This window comes from Rhinichthys klamathensis, unplaced genomic scaffold (genome assembly GCF_029890125.1).
Source record: "Rhinichthys klamathensis goyatoka isolate OS25496 unplaced genomic scaffold, OSU_Roscu_1.1 h1tg000310l_1, whole genome shotgun sequence".
In the NCBI taxonomy this organism is placed as follows: Eukaryota; Metazoa; Chordata; class Actinopteri; order Cypriniformes; family Leuciscidae; genus Rhinichthys; species Rhinichthys klamathensis.
Genome location: NW_026606828.1, coordinates 1,225,951 through 1,245,909, shown reverse-complemented (window position 1 = coordinate 1,245,909; position 19,959 = coordinate 1,225,951). Strand labels below are relative to the sequence as shown.

The 19,959-nt window shown below is 37.0% G+C and overlaps 1 protein-coding gene across 4 annotated transcripts in view; it reads right to left on the bottom strand.

Annotated features, from left to right (window-relative positions):
- Nucleotides 1–19,959, bottom strand: part of magi2b (membrane associated guanylate kinase, WW and PDZ domain containing 2b) — an 88,162-nt gene that overhangs the window by 28,263 nt on the left and 39,940 nt on the right. For all 4 annotated transcript variants that reach the window (XM_056270965.1, XM_056270962.1, XM_056270964.1 and 1 more), the window contains exons 3-6: nucleotides 13,266–13,385; nucleotides 11,180–11,395; nucleotides 9,797–10,016; nucleotides 7,176–7,255 (exon numbers count right to left, since the gene is read on the bottom strand). In XM_056270965.1, the coding sequence (XP_056126940.1) occupies nucleotides 7,176–7,255; nucleotides 9,797–10,016; nucleotides 11,180–11,395; nucleotides 13,266–13,385 (636 nt within the window). The remainder of the gene's footprint in view (nucleotides 1–7,175; nucleotides 7,256–9,796; nucleotides 10,017–11,179; nucleotides 11,396–13,265; nucleotides 13,386–19,959) is intronic.

Below are 19,959 nucleotides of genomic sequence, written 5' to 3'. Positions count from 1 at the left end.
CCCAGGGATGCCTGCAGCATATGATAATACACGACACAAATCAGTCTAGACGTCTTTTAAAAACACACATTCCCTGCACACGCCAGAATTTCGATTGCGTATCCTCAACAATCCAGCCGGCCGTTCACGCTGGCAGTCAGTGTGTAAAACAAAGCTTAATTAGGACACACAGCGGTAAGTGAGGGGAGGTCTGGCAGCCCGAAGGTTAGAGCCAACATACTTTCATGCGATTCAATCCGCCCGAGAGACACAAAACAAATTAAAGAGCTGGCGAGATCACCATGACAACAAAGGGCTGTCATCACACAGCGTTCAGGATGCTTTTTCCTGTCTGTTTTGTTTTTCAGCCAAATTTGACAGGATTGAAACATCAAGAAAAAAAAATGGGGTACATGCACAAACTCACACAGTAATTATCAAAAACATCGCCAGTGGGACATGCTGCAGTTTTTGCCGGCGTTCTTCAGAAACACGCACGCATACATACATGCAGATGAAGTCATGCATGTGTGAATAAACAGTGTGCGGCAAACATGCAAATAAAGCTCATGTACACAAACACCAGGCTAACATAACTCATATCTCTTCAGACATCACCCTTCTCCAGTAATTAACCTCACACATGCCATTTCGCTCCGTCAGAGCTTGTCTACAGACATGCCCCCCAGTTTTCCACATTATTTGTGCTTCGGACATGAATTATATCTCAAAACGTATAGTTTGTTGACAGGAGGTATGTTATGACTTTCCTAAAAATGTGATCTATGATCTGGCAGATGATAAAAAAGCTGTATTTAAAAAAAAAAAAACAATAGGCCTGTTATAAACACCAGTAAGCATTCACCTAGCAACGACCCATAACACCCTAGCAACCACCAAACAATGTTCGACAAACTATCTAGAGACCACTCTAAACACCTAGTAACCTTCTAGCAACATTCATAGAGACAGACCTGAAATGCCCTTACAAATATTTAGAATACCCTTGAAACTACTTAGCAACAACCTAGCAACCACTTTGAACACATAGCCTCTACTCCATAGACATAATAAATACATAGACGCCCTATTGGCCGCTGGAGCGTACGTCAACGGCGCCGCCGCCATATTGGGGATGGCAACTTTCCCATACCTCTCAAACCGGGAATTGAGAAAAATGCCTGTTTTGTGCGCTGTTTGGGGCTGTACAAATCGCCACACAATTGAAAACAGCTTTCGAGGAATTACCTTTCACAAGCAAGACTGAACGTTTGTTTTTGGTTGTATTTGGTCATGATTTAATTAGTAATAGTAACGTTCAGAGGTTACATTTAAAAATACTACTGTTATTGTGTCACGAAATGTAGTTTTAATAGTTTTTCAGTCGACAATGTAGTTGTTTAAAGCTCAAATCTATGGTTTGTTTATAAAGATAGCTTTATAAACAAAAATTTGATCTGACGTTTTCGGAGTTGTAAGATGCTATCACCGGGGCTCAGAGCTCGTCTTCCCCGCCTGGAACAGCCGTACCTCGGCCAGTGCTTCTGAAGTTTTGCCGCTGACTCGGATGTCTGTAGCCTAGTGGTTAAACATGAGATATAATTCGTCTTGTGTAGCTATATCAAACGGGCGATCTTTGGTCTCATTAATCTATAAATAGTTCCCTGGTAAATCGTTTTGGCTGAGGGCAAAGTGAAGTTTCATAACTATATATTTAGGCTATTTTAACGTTGTATCCTGCTGTATGTTTGACTGAAGCCATTACTGATCAATAAAACTGAAATTTAACAAAAAGAGTTAAATATTAAAGTCATTAACTTATTTTTTATTGTATTTATATTTCTTATTCTATTGTTATTATTATAGTATTATTAATAAACTATATGCTATTATCAATATTTTATGATTGTATTATTGTACTTATGATATTATATAATTATACTATTCATTACTATTTTATTTGCAGTATACTATTTGTTTATTTTATTGACTAAACTATTTACTATTACTTCTCACTTTATGTTATATTTACTATTTGCATTGCACTATAGTTGTACCGTAACATATGTATTATCATAAAGGATCCATCAGTTATCTTTGTTATTGCTAAAATATTTTACAAGTCTAACTACTATCGAGATTTTAAATAACTAGAGATGGAACTTTTTGTACACCACATACAAACCACTGAAATCGGTTGATAAATGTAAACACAGTTTGTTTTTATCCAGAAAAAACGCAGCTCACCCGTTTACTTACATTTGATTACAGTGCAGTCTTGCCCTCCGCAAAATGGCGGACCCGTTGACATATCGCAGCAACGTTCCAAAGCGGCCAATAGGGCGTCTATGTATTTATTATGTCTATGCTCTACTCCCTACACCCTAGCAACCAGCAAACAATGCTTGAGGAAGTAACTACTAGAAACCTTTCAGAACAGCCTAGAAACCATCGAACAGTGCCTTAGTTAGAAGCCACTTAGAACACCCTAAACAAACACCAAACAATGCCCTAGCAACCATACAGAACTTCCTAGCAACCATCAAATAATGTCCTGGCAACCACTCAGTACACCTTGGCATCTTTTCATTGATAAACATTACTGCAAATTAGAGCTGCATGATTCTGGATAAATTGAAAAATCACGATTTTTTTGTTTCAAAAAGAGATAGCTTTTCTCACATGATTCTGAACAGACAACTAAATAATCTAGCAGATTATCTGGCACTCATATTCATTCACTCCTTCAAGTGGACTATATTAGTGGAGTAATGTAGAGAATAGTGAATGAGGGTACAGGGGCGATTTCAAAAACAGCCCTTCACATATTTTATTTACTGGATGAATCAGCATTTGTGAACAAATCTCTTAAATAAATGATTCAATGACAAATATATTTTTAACAGTTACTTGCCACCACCTAGTGAAGTAACAATGTAATCAATACAATTGTTATTTGAAGGGCCACGTTATTTTCAAAAGTTTGGTGTATTCTGATCGCATCTGTGTTTATATCTAAAAAATATAAACTTTTATCCCAGTACTTCAATAATCATTTGAATTCTTGTAACAGAAATAATGATACTGTGTGGTTAAAGCTGTTTCATACCTATACATAATAACTCTTTCTGGATCAAACGCAGATTTGAATGTTCCGGTGTGATTTTGTCAAAAGTTTATTAGACACAGGCGAATCGTTGTCAAGATAGCGTGGATGTTTAAATCAAGATCACAATCTTTTAATAATTAATCATGCAGCTCTAATGCAAATTAAAAAATGAAAAACATAATATTGCAATTTTTATATTATGTACATTAAGAAAATGTAATATATTTTTCCTGACACAATTTTTTTTTTTAAATCATAAAGCCATGCTGTGTTCAGATAGTCATTAGTTGAGTGAATGGATGCTGAGCTGAACAGAACGCTGGGTTGGACGAGGTGGGAGAGGAGCAGGTGTGACGACCGACGAGGTTCTCGCACCTCCCTAGGAGGGTTAGAGCAATCAAATCCCTCCTACAAACACACACACACACACACACAGACCAACCGGCTACACCACATCCGCTAATGCTAGCTTGACCCTCTGTCTCGCAAACAGAAACCAGTCTCATATTTAGGGTTTGCATTAAGAACAGCGGACGAGACTCTTATATGCATCACATACGTAGCTTTAACTGAGAGAGAAAGACGAGTAACACACCAGATGGCGACACTTTCTTAATAAAAAAAAGTGAGAAGTGTGACAACCTTGGCTGGATTTACTGGAGCTTTCTTTTAAATATTATAGCTTGGTATGGAGCCAAATGAATCAAAATGTATCCAAGCAGAGTTATATTGACTATGTTAAATATTTAATCTAACTTATAATAGGTCATCTGTATCACTTCTCTTTATAACACCTATATGGAACTTATACGGAGGTGCAAAACAACATATTTTCAGTGTTTTTAATAAATAATAAATCATATAAAATATAACAATCTACAAAATGTTAACTACTCAACGTTCCCGCATCGCAAACATTATTGCAGATTAAAAATGTAAACATTGAAATTATTTATAAGTACAATGAATATGGACAACGGGATATGATGTCATGCTCTTGGGCCTCTGTTTTTAATAAATAATGAATTATAAAAAACAAATAATATTCGAAATGTTTAAATGCATTACCTACTTAATGCTCCCATAATACTGCGAATACGTATCAAATAATAGCTTCTGTAATGCTTAACAGATCATTAATGTACCACATTTAGAAAATAAATCATAAATTAATAATATTCAATAAGTTCAATATATTACGGTACCTACTCAACGTGTGCATGATATTGCAATTTAATTTTAATAAATATAATGCTTAACAGATTATTAATGCACCGCTTTTAGAGAAAATCCAACATATTTTTTTTTAGAGAAAAATCTTGTTTTTCTTTGCAGGACCATTATGGGCCCTTCATGGTTTAAAGACATTGATCTAACCCAGACCACCTTAAATATATTTTCTCAAGCCTCCTTAAATCAATGGTCCTCCATTGGCAGTTTCCATGGCAACTATGGGAGAAGTCTCTTTTTCAGGCTCTTTCATTCACTGTGTGGCTTATGTATATTTGAGTGCATTGAATGCACAAGTGTAAATATGAGCGTGTGCCGGATGCGTCTTTAAATGTTCTGTGAAATTTGTGCTATCAAAACCAACCAGCAGGGCTCATTAACTAGCAAGCAGACAGCAGAGTACATTTTGGAGCGTTAGAACCATGGAAAAATGATTCCATTGTTGCTAAATTAAGCAGACACGCCTCTGAAATTACACAAAGATGTTTAAGAGTTTGTGACTAACATTGATTTTGAAGGCAAAATTAGTTTGACACAAACAGCTCATCTTTTATCTAGCCTTTGATGGGAATTTATGATGAATCTGTGCGGCCCCATGAGGATCATAATCTAACAGACATCTGAGTTCAATTCTGAATAATGTACATGTCTGAACTTTGAAGTGAGATGTGGATCAAATTTGCAATACACAAAGTGATTTTTACGCAGCAGATAGTATTGAACACAATGGAAATCAATCATGATTATGTGTATGAGCTTACATTGTTGCACAGACCTGCCCAAAAAATAGATCTATGTTGTACTACGGAGAGGTATATTAGTAGTCATGTCACAGAAAGGCATTAAAAGGCCTGTGGAAAGAGATATTGATTTCTCTGGCCCCATTAAATTGCATTTGAATTCAACAGAAGGTTTCAAAGATGGTAGATTTGGGTACATAAAATCACCATTCATAATGAACAGATGAATGAATGAACAAATGAATGAAGGAACAAATGAATGAATGAACAAATGAATGAATGAATGAACAAATGAATGAATGAATGAACAAATGAATGAACAACCAAATAGATGAATGATCGAATGAATGAATTAACAAATTAATTAATATTAATGAATTAACAAATTAATGATTGAATGAACAACAAACGAATAAATGAATGAACAACAAACAAACGAACGAACGAACGAACGAACAAAGGCATGGATGAATGTAAGAACTAATAAATGAATGGAAAGGAGGATGAATGGCTTTATAGATTAATGAAAAAAGGATCAATCCCTTTCTTATCAAACAAATGAATGAATGAACAAACAAATCAATGGGGGATAGATAATTAAAGGATGGGTGAATGAATGAACAAAAAACAAAGAGGATGGATGGATGACTGAAAAAAACAATCAAACAAATGAATAACCAAACAAATTATTAAATGAGCATGAATTGTTGAAATGAATGAATTGAGGACGCATAGATGAATGGGTGGATGGATTAACAAACAAACAAATATAGAATTTATAAACAAAAAATGAATGATGAATGGCTTTAGATATAGAACTTTTGATCGAGCAAACGAATGAATGAACAAGCAAACAAATGTATAGAGGAGAGATAGTTAAAGGATGGGCGAATGAACAAACAAACAAATGTATAGAGGAGAGATAGTTAAAGGATGGGCGAATGAACAAACAAACAAACAAATAGAAGATGGACGGTTGGATGGATGGCTGAACAAACAAACTAATGAATCAATCACTGAGCAAACGAAGGAATGAATAGAGGATAGATAGCTTAGTGGATGAATGAATGAACAAACAAACAAATGGTTGGTTGGGTGAATAGATGGATGGATGGATGATGGATGGATGGATGAATAGATGGATGAATAGATGGATGAATGGATGGATGGATGAATAGATGGATGGATGAATAGATGGATGGATGAATGGATGAATAGATGGATGGATGATGGATGGATGGATGGATGAATAGATGGATGAATAGATGGATGGATGGATGAATAGATGGATGGATGAATGGATGGATGGATGGATGAATGGATGAATAGATGGATGGATGAATAGATGGATGGATGAATAGATGGATGGATGAATGGATGAATAGATGGATGGATGATGGATGAATAGATGGATGAATAGATGGATGGATGGATGAATAGATGGATGGATGAATGGATGAATGGATGGATGGATGGATGGATGGATGAATAGATGGATGGATGAATAGATGGATGAATGGATAGATGGATGGATAGATGGATGAACAAACGCACAAATTAATCAACAAGCAAATTAATAAATTAATAGGGGATAATTGGCTTAATGGATGAATAAACTAACAAAAGGTTGGTTGGATGGATGGACAAACGAACAACTGATTCAGCAAGCAATCGAACGCATGAATAAAAGAATGGAGGATAGATGCTTAATGGACTAATGGATAAACAAATGAATGGCTATAAAGATGGGTGGCTTTACAGAATGAACAAAATGGTTGGTTTAACGAAAAAAAAAAAAAAGAAAGAAAGATTAAATAGATTAACTGATGCATCAATGCTGGATGAACTTTCTTTTTATCCAAGCCATCCATTCATAAACACAGTAAATGAATGTAAACATCATGAGCTAGCAGAGTTTGTCTTTCTGGATGTTTCATGAAACCAGAGCATGTCCTGACATAGTGAACAAACGCACAAAATGGAAATTCATGTTACACTCTCACACGCGCATGTCTCCGGGGGAGGGGGGGTACAAGTAGAGGTCACGACATCAAATTTCTCCAAGCGTAAAAAGGAGAAACATACTCACACACACGTTAAAACACCAGTGCACTCACCATCTTCCTCACATTCCTCCGGGGGCTTGGCTTTCTTCGCTAGTCGAGGGTCGAGCCATGACGTCGTTTTGGTATTGTGACTGAAAAAAAAAGAATTTTGTAACAATTAATAGTACATATGATAGAGTTTAGTTATCATTATCTGAATCGGAAGCATTTTTGTGTGTTATGTCAGCCAAATGTTGGTACAAGCCTCACTTTGAAATGTAAAACATTCTAGACTAGATATCCCAGAAGGCCTCAGTCACAGTGGTTGGGGGTTTTCCAGTTAAAACAATGACAATCAATAGTTTTAATAAGTCCCTCGTTTCTCATTAAGGACAGATGGAGGGAGGGGAACAGCTTTCTCTCACTCTTAAGACCGTTCTTCCCTCTGCTACTCTGGCAGATTCAGTTGTATGGTGATCCATTCATCATCATGATGATTCATGATGGTAACTGAAGTTGTAACTTAAGATTCAATGATTGGTTGGCATCATCACTATACATTTTATTTCACAATATATTTTTGTTAGATCTTCCATGTAACATTCATCATTTTAAACTGAATCGTCTATTTAAAATAATACAAAATATATGAAGATATTAATGTATAATTAATATTTATTTAATTCATATAAAATGAATTTATTAAATATTTTTAATTAATTCATAAAAAATCTATTCATTTCAGAGGCAAGACCTTAAATTGAATTCCTTCAAAAGACATAGTTAACATAACATAACATTAAAATATATAACTAAAATATATAATTTTAGGATAAGCTTTTTTTTATTTATTTTTTTATTCAACTCTGAGAGAAGTGTTAATTTTCTAGTATATTTAGCATTCGTGTAACTTTTCTATGGATACGTTCACCCTAGAGAAAAAAATATATACTAAAAATGTATTTGGAATACATTTATTCTGTGCTAAGTATACTACAAATCCATCTACATATTTATGTACTTCATAAAAATACCCTGAAATTGTACTTTTGGTATACTAAACTGTTATACTGGGGCGGCAGTGGCTCATGTAGGTTGTCTACAAACCAGAAGGTTGGCGGTTCAATCCCCGATTCCACCTGACTGAGTGTCGAGGTGTCCGTGAGCAAGACACCTAACCCCGGCTGCTCCCGACGAGCTGGATGGCGCCTTGTATGGCTGACACCGCCGTCGGTGTATGAATGGGTGAGTGAATGGGTGAATGTGAGGCAATATGTAAAGCGCTTTGGTGGCCATTGGGTCTGTGAAAGCGCTATATAAATGCAGTCCATTTACCATTTATACTTAAAGTCTCCTAAATTGGAACAGCTAATCTTGTACTTAATGCACTTTAATCATGCAGAAATAGAGCTGCAGTCTAACTAAAGATATACTTAAGTATACTTTATTGTGCTAAAGTGGAACTATTGCAAGTATACTTCAGTACACTTTAAATATCTTTCATTTAAAGACGGATATTATCCAGAGTTCATATAATCCTTATTAATAATGATATTAAAATACATTTTAGGCTTAATATTAAAAATTGTGCATTGTGCATTTATAATTTTATATCAGTAGGCCTAAGTCTTATGTGATATATCAATATGGTCATGGATTTGAAGTATACTTAGTATGAAATAATTGTTTATCTTAAATGTATCTTAAATATATCTTAAATAAATGTATCCTAAATAGATTTTGGTATAGTTTTTTTTTTTTACTAGGGCAGACTGTCAGTCCAAATCCGATTTTTGTGCATATATTTGAATCCGATCAGATGTGAAAAAATAAATAAATAAATAAAAATTCACATGAAATGCAATTTTTATAAATCCGTTTCGACCTTCATCCATATGTGGTTTGAAATCCAATTTAAATCGCATTTCTGGAAATCCGTTTTAGTCTGACTGCTCTGATCGTATTTTGCGTGGTTTATGTGACTTTCTCATGCCACATAAAACGTAAACGTCAGACGCTGTTATAGGAAACATGCTGAAAGCGTTGCAAACTGCTGAACGAGCAGAGAAAGACAAAACTTTAGATGTGAAAATGGCCGCTTATTGACATGACACAGCAGTGGCTTAAGTTACCTCTCAAAAGTAGCCTTTTTTTTTCAATTGTTTGTAGGAAAATGTAGGCTAAAACAAAGCAAAATCTGAAGATTTAATAGACGTTTAACCACAGCCCAAGAATAGACGCACGGGCTACGCATAGAACATGTGAAAGACATGAAACCAAACACCTTGTAATCACTGATGACTGGAATATTATACATCTCGTAAGTTATTTTGGCTAGAAGTGGGTTACACATAGCCGGACTCTATCGGGTCAATAGTTAACCTAGATGGTGAAATTACGGCTATTGCTTGCTGGGTCAGGTCTGTCGGAGCACTCATGGTACGCAAAGTGCGTACAGCTGTAGGCGCCGCTGATTTTAGCTACATTTCCAACCCTACTGTGTATAAAGTCCTGCAAATCATTTCCAAAATGCAGTCAACTGAACTGCATTACACTGAGAGAGCTCAATACGGCACACATAAATAATTCAGACATCCGTAACAATCTGTAAAAGAGGACTGTGCAACAGGTAGCGCTCCATATGTTCACACCTCTTTCATTATGAAGTGTGCTTTGAAGTGCACTTCACTCACTCTATGAAGTAAACTTCTCCTTTTTCAGTGTAGGCCATCTCCCAGTTGTCTGGCAAAGGGCCCAGGTCGTCATTCTCCTGGGAGTCTTGTGGGGACTTGGGGGCGTCTACTTCTTCCTCCTGGGCATCTGTGGCGGTGAGGGTGGGGGTCTCAGGTGGGCATGGCTGGACGGGCACGTCTCCAGAAGCGTCGGTGCTCTTGTCCTCATGTTCGCTCGATTCTTTGAGGTAAACAAAAGGAATCAGTGTCAATCCTGACCTTCTGACTGAGACTATGACGGCTCCTCATATAGATTAATCAAAACTTTGTGAAAAAGAAGTGTGCTTAATTGTCTTGAATGTGGACTTGTTGTGTACTTCAAACCTTAAAAGTATATATATATATAAAAAAACCTTGCAGATAACATATTAATAAAAATAAAAGGCCATTTGTACTTTCATGATTGTGTTTCTTAACACACTTAAATACACTTTTATAAAGTGCACTTTGTAATAATGTCAAACTAAAAGTTAAACTGCACGTCAAGTTGTTGTTCTAATAATCTTTTGTTGTGCACTTATTTTGATGTGCTGACCAAGCGGCAACCTTCCAGTCTCTCTCGTTTCTCACTAGCGAGGTAATAACGCCGCTGTTCTTGAAGCAGATAAACTTAGTCTCGCTATTAGTAGAGACGCTGCTGCTGAACACTGTTGAAAGATGCACAGTCTCTGCTAATTCACACTCTCTCTCTCTCTAATAACTGCATTAGACTGCTATCAATGGCTGAAGCCTCCGTTACTAGCTCTAAAGTGACATTTTGTAATTGGCAATGGAGTGGGATGATGAGATGCGTAAGAAATAAGTCCTACACACAAGAGCAATTTAAGGACAAAAACCGGACAATGTCTTGAAATACAACATCTGAACAATGTCGTGAGGTGTGGTAACCCTAGTGTAAGTGGAATAATTGACTACGGTCCATTGAATTATTAGAAAATACCACTTTGCGTTGTGGCCGCATCACCACCTTGGATGAGTCAATTATTCCTTACATTTTAAAAGTATCAAATTGCAACTTTATCATTACAAATGTTTAAATTCAAATACATTTAAATACATGACATAAAAGTTTGATGGCATGACATGTATGTATATGGCATTTTCCATATATTAAAATACCAACAGAAAAATGCCACCAGCCCAATAATCAAAAGCCTTGTTTGCTCAGTATATTTTGAAACCTCATCTTTGAGTTACGAATAACAGAAGAGTTTAAATAATGCTTCAGACTCTCATCTGAAATGTCTTTCATTAGAAATGAGTCACACAACTATGAAGCCCGCATTCATAATTGACTCAGTTGGGTCATTCTAAACTATCTGGGTAACAGTGTTAGGTTGTAACCTGGTGTGATGGCGATGCCGTTGCCATTGACGACGGGGCTCTCTTCCTCCTCCTCTTCTGGTGGCTCAATGCTGTCCTTCTCCATGTTGCTGACGGACTTGTTTCTCTTCCTTTTTCCCTCTGCACTGGGTCGGGCACCGGGCAAGAGTTGGTCCGTCACATTAAACAGCATCTGCGTGGGTTCGGCAGGAGGCTTTGGCGTGCCATAGAAGTTATCTAGAAACAACAACAAAAACGTTTTTGGGACTTTAAAAATGCTTACACAGCTACTTGGCATGCAAAAAGGTGAAGTCAGACTTTTCAAGTAACTTTTCAATCATGTTTTGTCATGAACTTTGCTGGAGTTATTTTTTTCTGTGATGTTTGCCATTACGGCACCCTTGTGCACTGGCGACTCAATAATTTCATTCAAGATTGAAAAGAAATCATGTGTATCCAGGGAAATCTGTTTAATGATTAAAAACTGAGCTCCTGTGCGGGTACGGCACAGGCTTTATGAATTCATTTGCAAGACTTCAGGGACAGAAACAGAAGAGGTGAAGTTCATAGATTCATTTACATTACAGCCTGTGACCCAGAATCATTGACTGGGTGGGTTAACTTAAAAGGTTAGTTCACCCAAAAAATTCATTCATTAATCACCGTCATGTCGTTCCAAACCTGTGAGACTTTCGTTGATCTTCGGAACACAAATGAAGATCTTTTTAATTAAATCTGAGAGCTTACAGTTGAGTCTCTACATTGACAGTCTAAGCAACTACCACTTTCAAGTCCCAGAAAGGTAGTAAAGACATCATTAAAATAATCCATGTGACCTCAGTGGTTTAACCTCAGTTTTATGAAGCGATGTGAGTGCTTTGATTGCACAAAAAACCCCCCATAATTTACCACTTTATTTACAAAATATTAATCTCATTCAATAACATTCACTCTCGTGTCAACACAACATGTATGCGTCGTGGTGCTCTCAGATTTCATTAAAAAGATCTTCATTTATGTTCCGAAGATGAACGAAAGTCTTACGAATTTGGAACGACATGAGGGTGAGAAATTAATGAAAGAGTTTTCATTTTTGGGTGAACTAACCCTTTAAAGTGACCTGAAATCACCTCAAATAAGACCATATGAAGCCTATAAAATCAATATACCCACATTTCCTCTGACTCTATTAAATATTTTATGTTCTATATCCTGTTAAATGACAAACACAGTCATTTTTATTGTGTTGACATGCACCATGATTTGATAATAGCTATTGCTAGTCAGAGGAAGATGGTATCGTCTCATTCTAGAGAGCAATTGATTTGACTTCTGGAAAAATTGACCAAAATTTGTCTAAGGTCATTTTGTTCCACCTATGTTTTTGAAAGAAGTCTCTTATGCTCACCAAGCTGCATTTATTTGATCAAAATACATTAAACATAACTCATATTTTCAAATTCTGTCCAGTAACTGATAAACTGCTGATGAACTCAAAAAAAAGTGCTACAAGTTAATTTAGGCATCACAACATTATAAATGTACAGCATGAAAAATGTATTAATTGAGTCTGGCTAAAGATTAGATTTAACTGTGTTATTAACTTAATAGGGTTTTAAAGATTAACTTTAAGTGAGTTTCAGATGATTTCAAAGGCAATCAAAATGTAAAAAATAAGGGAAAAATCCCCCAATATCTGCCGATAATCAAAATGATCCCTATTAAATGTAATTTGTCGAAGCTATAAAATGAAATCTCAAATTTGCATTTCTCTGCAGTTTTAGAGTGTATATAAAGTTATTCTCAAAGTGCCTGACTGAAGCTGTTATGATGCTGTGCCTCACAGAATCATGGGAAGGATCTCATCTCCTCATAAAGGGAAAAGAAACCTGCGTCTGAAAGTAGTCCACACACCTCAGTCGGTCCTCAAGAGACCCAACTGCACTAGATCTGATTACCTTTGCTCAATGTCAAAGACCTTTGCGGTAAAATCAAGCAAATTTAAGCAAATTCATATTCCTGGCTGTTATGGCGTTTTTTTATTTTTTTATTTCAAGAGGTAATGATTTAAGGAGATGTGGGAGGTTTAACGGTGAATTTCACTTACCTTCGTACGTTCCACTTTCTAACAAGGCCCCACTTTTCTCTAATTCCATAAACCGCTCAACGCTCACAAAGTTGTAGTCCACACCTGGGACCTCCCCCTCTTTGGGCTGTCTCGTTGTGCCTGCAGACAAAACAACACTTTATCACATCTGTCAGAATGCTGGTAAAAGACAATCATAATCCTATAGCATGGTATTCAACCAAGTAGATTTTAAATGCATTTTATTTATTAGAATAGGAAAGTACAAAAAAAGCACGATCCCTGCAAAAGCGCTGGAAATATGCATTGTCCTTAAAGTCCCACTCCGATCATATTTTGAGCTATTTTTAAACATTCCCAGTGGTCTTTAAATTATGATTATGCCATTTTTAGCCAAAAACACAAAACCTGTGCCGTTTTCTGGGACTTCGCTTCAGCAGAGCAGCAGTAGCTCATTAGCAATTCGCCTCTGCGTTGTGGGCGGAGCCGTTGGCACGGAGACGACCCTCCCCCTGCCCGTTGCTGAGAGCTCTGTCTCTCCCGCTAGCTTACATCCCCAATACCGGTGGGGCAACAGTATTATATACACGTTTATTATTATTATCCGAAGTTAATCAAAGTTATCACCGATCACTATTTCACTCCAAGACGTCGCGTGTGGAGACGCCCAGTGGAGTTACTACGTCACAACTCCAGTCTATTTTAGCCGGCATTTTAGCGTCTGCTACTGATTCACAGCCATTTGAATGTAGAAATACTCAGAAATACAACTTTGAGCTGATTTTTCTCAAGATATGTCCTCTAACATCAGAAAAATGCCACAAGAACATGTTAACACCTAGAAAAACATTATTTTCATCGGAGTGGGTCTTTAAGGAATATAATAAATGCTATTTGCATATTTTTAATGCAAGATGTAAAATACAATAAAAATGAAGTTTAAATTGAAGAATATTTGACAATTATGATATATAATTATTCAAAGATACAAAGTAATATATTATCCTCTGAAGTTTAAAGAAAGTTAATAGACAAATAAAATGTGCATAAAAATCACTAAAATTCACAATATTGCTTATTTTTATATTGCAGGAAAACTGTGAATTGTTAGTGTATCTTTTATATTCGGCAAAGATATTTTATATCTTTTATATTTTGACAAAAATAAAGTTGTATTCATGGAAGCATTAAATGGATCAAAAGTTTATATTACAAAATATTTTTAAATAAATGCTGTTCTTTTAAACTTTTGATTCATCAAAGAAACCAGAAAGTCCAGAAAAAAACAAAGTTTCCATAAAAATATTAAGCAGCACAACTGTTTTCAACATTGATAAGAAATGTTTCTTGAGCAGCAAATCAGCATATTCGAATGATTTCTATAAAGAATAAATCAATATATATATATATATATATTGATTTATTCAAATAAATGCAGCTTGGTGAGCATATAAAACTTCTTTTAAAAACATTTTTCAAAAATCTTGCCGACCACAAATATATAGGTCCTCCCAAAACTTTTTTGAACGGATCAGAATTAATAATGCATTCATACAATTAGCAGAACTAATAATGACAAACAGTCAGGTCAAAAAAATAAAGCAATAAAGTAACTCTGAAAACTGAAGTATCGTTTCCAAGTTCCATATCGACTGTTTATGTAAATTCACTACATAATTAATGCATTAACTGAGGCTGAGTCTTCTGAGGGTAATCAAACATTCTTAAGAAATCAGGAACTGGGGATTTGCAAGACACATACTTAGCAACGATATCATAATCCAGTCCCTTGAGCTCTAAACCAAATCGTCTCTGATTTCCAAAAAATCTCACTCTGAAGGGGAAAAAATAATTAAATCAAGCTTTTGGGCTTGTGAACTTCACCACGAGAGAAACTGTCCATCCCTGCTGTTTGCTTTTACATGTTGCCTTTAAAGGGATACTCCACTTTTTTTGGAAATAGGCTCATTTTACAACTCCCCCAGAGTTAAACTGTTGAGTTTTACCGTTTTTGAATCCATTCAGCCGATCTCCGGTTCTGGCGGTACCACTTTTAGCATAGCTTAGCATACATCATTGAAGTGGACAAGACCATTAGCATTTCTAAAAAAAAAAATGACCAAAGAGTTTCGATATTTTTCCTATTTAAAACTTGACTCTTCTGTAGTTACATCGTGCACTAAGACCGACGGAAAATGTAAAGTTGCGATTTTCTAGGCTGATATGGCTAAGAACTATACTCTCATCGAAACTCTTTGGTCATTTTTTTTTTTAGAAATGCTAATGGTCTTGTCCACTTCAATGATGTTTGCTAAGCTATGCTAAAAGTGGTACCGCCAGAACCGGAGATCGGCTGAATGGATTCAAAAACGGTAAAACTCAACAGTTTAACTCTGGGGGAGTTGTAAAATGAGCCTATTTCCAAAAAAAAGTGGAGTATCCCTTTAATGACCTTCCCATCATGCCAAAGCAATGACAAATGATCAGGTGAAACAGACATTTATTACTCAATGCCAAGGGGAAAACACTTACAACATGTGAGCCATTAAAATATGAAGCCGACTCATTTAGAAAAGCCGTTTCATGTTTCTGTGAAAAATGACGAGATTAGGGTAGCCTTATTTAATTTAGCATTCTTATTAATTCTGGCAATTCAAAGAACAATTTAAGATTGATCAAGTGGGTGATTAATAACAAGATTTGATTTTACTTCAAAACACGAGAACAGATGTAACGGATGGGTCATCAGATCAGGCTAATGATCTGTAATAATCAATAATAACAGTCAGCTCGTAACCAAGGAGACATGACATTAATATGGGATGCTGCTGAGAGAATAATCAGCTTTATGTCAACATTTCAGCTCAGAATGTTGTTGGCTGTATTCATTATTCTGTATTCTTGTTATCTGTCATCTTACCTGACAATTCCATCTGTGGGTTAGTATTCCTTTAATGAGCAGAATTAAATGATCCATATTTATCAACAACTATCAACATAGTGCCATGCAATCCATCATAAACCCTATGCGATGCCTGTCACAACAATTCTTTGCCAAATTAGCAGATAAACAGATGACAAACATTTATCTTTAAATTACCAACCCATAGAGCTTAATCGGGACCTTGACAGGAATGAAAACGAGGCTGTGAGGGATAGTGTGTTCAATGGATCCTACTGTTGTTTAACATCAAGCCCGATTGTTCAGATGACAAAACAACTTTCAGTTGACAAAAACTCCAGTTTTAAAAGTGAGTTGTGAAAATTAAGTGATCTAGGACTTTTATACAATGATTGCCATTGTAAAGACTGTAAAGCTTGGTCCCAATTCAGAGGCTGCATTCTTTGAATGACGCAGAGTTCAAAGTCTGCGAAGGTCAAATCGATTTATATTCAACTGTCTGAAAACAAAACAGGGTTCACAACCTGTCTAAATAAGTTCACTGTGGCCCATTTCTGTACATGATAAAGAGAATAAACTACAAAAACACCTTTCACCAGCACGCAATGAATCTTGGGATTGGCTATAGGCTGCGAAGGATCCACTCGTTCTATTCTAATGCATTGTAGTGATGCATTCGGCCTTTGAATGCAGCCCTCGAAGGGTGCAGCCTCTGATTTGGGACGCAGCCTTGTTTTCATCCGTGTTAAATTCAATATGACGCCTAAGGTTTATAGAACAGCAAAGTTACTCAATCGTCCCACCAAGGTTTGGATTCAAAAGCCAGCTAAAACTCATCCAATAAAAGAAAACTGTTAGCCAGACACTATCAGCTAATAACAGGACTGCAGAGACTCAGCCAGTCAAACAGAAGCTAAACGTTTGCTGAGATAAAGCATTATCATTCATAACAACAATGGTCCAATCAGAAATCATTCTGGCTATTATTATAGCCATACAATTGCTAAACTGACAATCAAACTGTCAGGGACAAATTTTATACATGCCCAGACATCATTTTCATTATAACTTCATAATCATAACTAAACAAAATAAAGCACTTTTTTACAACAATAAAACTAAAGTGCTAAAGGAGGTTTCTGGACACGTTTTCAGCTGGTTGACCAGTTAAAGCCACTAAACATCTGCTAGACAAGCTAAGCACCTTTTGCTGTGTAGGAGCATTCATTCTTTGTTATTTCTTATTGGTTATTCACTGTCACGTGTGCACAGGGCACACCACGGTATTAAATGTATATCGTTAGAGATTTTGCTAAATCGTGCGGGATGTAAATATATAGGCTACATCTACTGATACTTCAGAGTGATGAAATGCATGAATAATAATATTAAGAGCGGGACGTGCTTGATGTTAAAAAGAGTTATAAGTGCAATATATCTGATGCAGTTATGTCTTAAGTGAAAGTTAACAGCTGGGTGTAAACCTGGATGTGTATCAGTATAATGGATCTGTGCATTTGGTTTTAAAGTGACAGCGGCATAATTGACCTGCCTGCTGCTCTGTGTCAATGTGAATTAAAAAAAAGAGAAAATCAATCATTGTTTTTTACTGAATAACTTTTTTAGCTTTAATAAGAATACATTTATAATTTAATTCATACAGTGAAGACTATGCAATATTTTATTTTTATTAAACTGCTGTACTAATTCTAACTACATGTTAAATAAACCTACCTGACTAACTACCTGATTTGTTTAATTCATATTTTTGTTATATTGTATTTGTCCTATTGTTTGTAATTTGCTTCTTTTTTTATTTATTTTTAATAACAGAAATTAGATAAAATAACACAAAATAACTATATTGTGATATATATCGTTATTGTGAAATAAAATTTCTCACATCGTGAAATAAGAATTTGGTCATATCGCCCACCCCTACTATGGCGGATTGTTTGATAGGGTTGGAAGGGGCGAGTAGCGGGAGCCAACTTTCTGTTGACCCATGTCTTCATATGCCTAATCAAAATAAAATCGAAAGCAAGCTAAGATCATCAATCTTCTTTTTGATGGAAATGACGACCGAGTGCGAACGAGTCACGAAGGCTAATATGCTGGTTTATATTGATTTTATATTCAGGATCAGGCAATTACATGAGCCAGATTTGAACTCCAATCGACCACACAAGCAGCACATGCTGTACCCGCTGGGTCATGTCACCGACTGAAGCAGATTTTTAAAATTAGTCCCAAGAGATTTTTAGCTTCTATGTATTTGCTTATATAACATGGAAAGCTTTCAAGCCAGTGCTGATAAAAGCATTTTCATATCTGTCTGATTCTTCAGGCACACTTAACACATTTCCACCATGAAGAAAAGAAAGCTCATTTCAGATTCAGAAGAAAGATACGTATTACCTTGTATCTGGAAATCAAAGGCTACTGGAGTGTATTTCCCGGCTAGTGTGAACTCTTTAAACAAGAAAAGTCCATTTTGATTTTGGGGCAAAAATGACAGCCCATATGTGCAGCTTGGAGAGGCCAAGGTACCACTGAATTATGAAAGTAAGACAAAACTAATATATTTTTAAGTGAGAGAGAGAGAGAGATTGGGAAATGAGAGACAAGTACATCACGCACAACTTAGGTAATATGCAGACAGGAATGGCACATTGTGGTCTAGAAAATTTAAATATTCAAGGATATTCACCTGAACATCATTTCACCAGCGATAATCCTAAATATAGTACCTGTCTACAAATTCAGTGGCTCCCCTGAGATGATGGCCTAATGCTGAAGATATTTTGTGTGCGTAATCTGTACAAGCCAAGGGGCCATTTTTTAAATGTCATATATTGTACCATTTTAATATTATTAAACTAAAGACACCTTACTAACCAAATAGCAACACCCTGGCAACCATTTACAATGGCAGAGAACCACAACTATTTTGGATGGATGGATGGATGGATGGAAGGGTGGGTGGGTGGATGGACGGATGGATCGGTGGGTGGGAGGGTGTGGGTGGATGGATGGGTGGGTGTGTGAATGTGGTTGGATGGATGGATGGATGGATTGGTGGGTGGGAGGATGTGGATGGATGGGTGGATGGATGGGTGGGTGGGTGGATCGGTGGGTGGGAGGGTGTGGGTGGATGGATGGATGGATGGGTGGGTGTGGGTGGATGGATGGATGGGTGGGTGGGAGGGTGTGGGTGGATGGATGGATGGATCGGTGGGTGTGGGTGGATGGATGGATGGGTGGGTGGATGGATCAGTGGGTATGGATGGATGGATGGATGGATGGATGGATGGGTGGGTGTGGATGGATGGATGGATGGGTGGGTGGATGGATGGATGGATGGATGGATGGGTGGGTGGGTGGATGGATGGATGGATGGGTGGATGGATGGATGGGTGGATGGATCGGTGGGTGTGGATGGATGGATGGATGGATGGGTGGATGGATCGGTGGGTGGGGTGGGGTGGTGTGGGTGGATGGATGGGTGGGTGGGTGGGTGGATGGATGGGTGGATGGATGGATGGATGGATGGATGGATGGATGGATCGGTGGGTGGGTGGGTGTGGATGGATGGGTGGATGGATCGGTGGGTGTGGATGGATGGGTGGGTGGATGGATGGATCGGTGGGTGTGGATGGATGGATGGGTGGGTGGATGGATCGGTGGGTGTGGATGGATGGATGGATGGGTGTGGATGGATGGATGGGTGGGTGGATGGATGGATGGGTGGATGGATCGGTGGGTGTGGATGGATGGATGGGTGGATGGATCGGTGGGTGGGAGGGTGTGGGT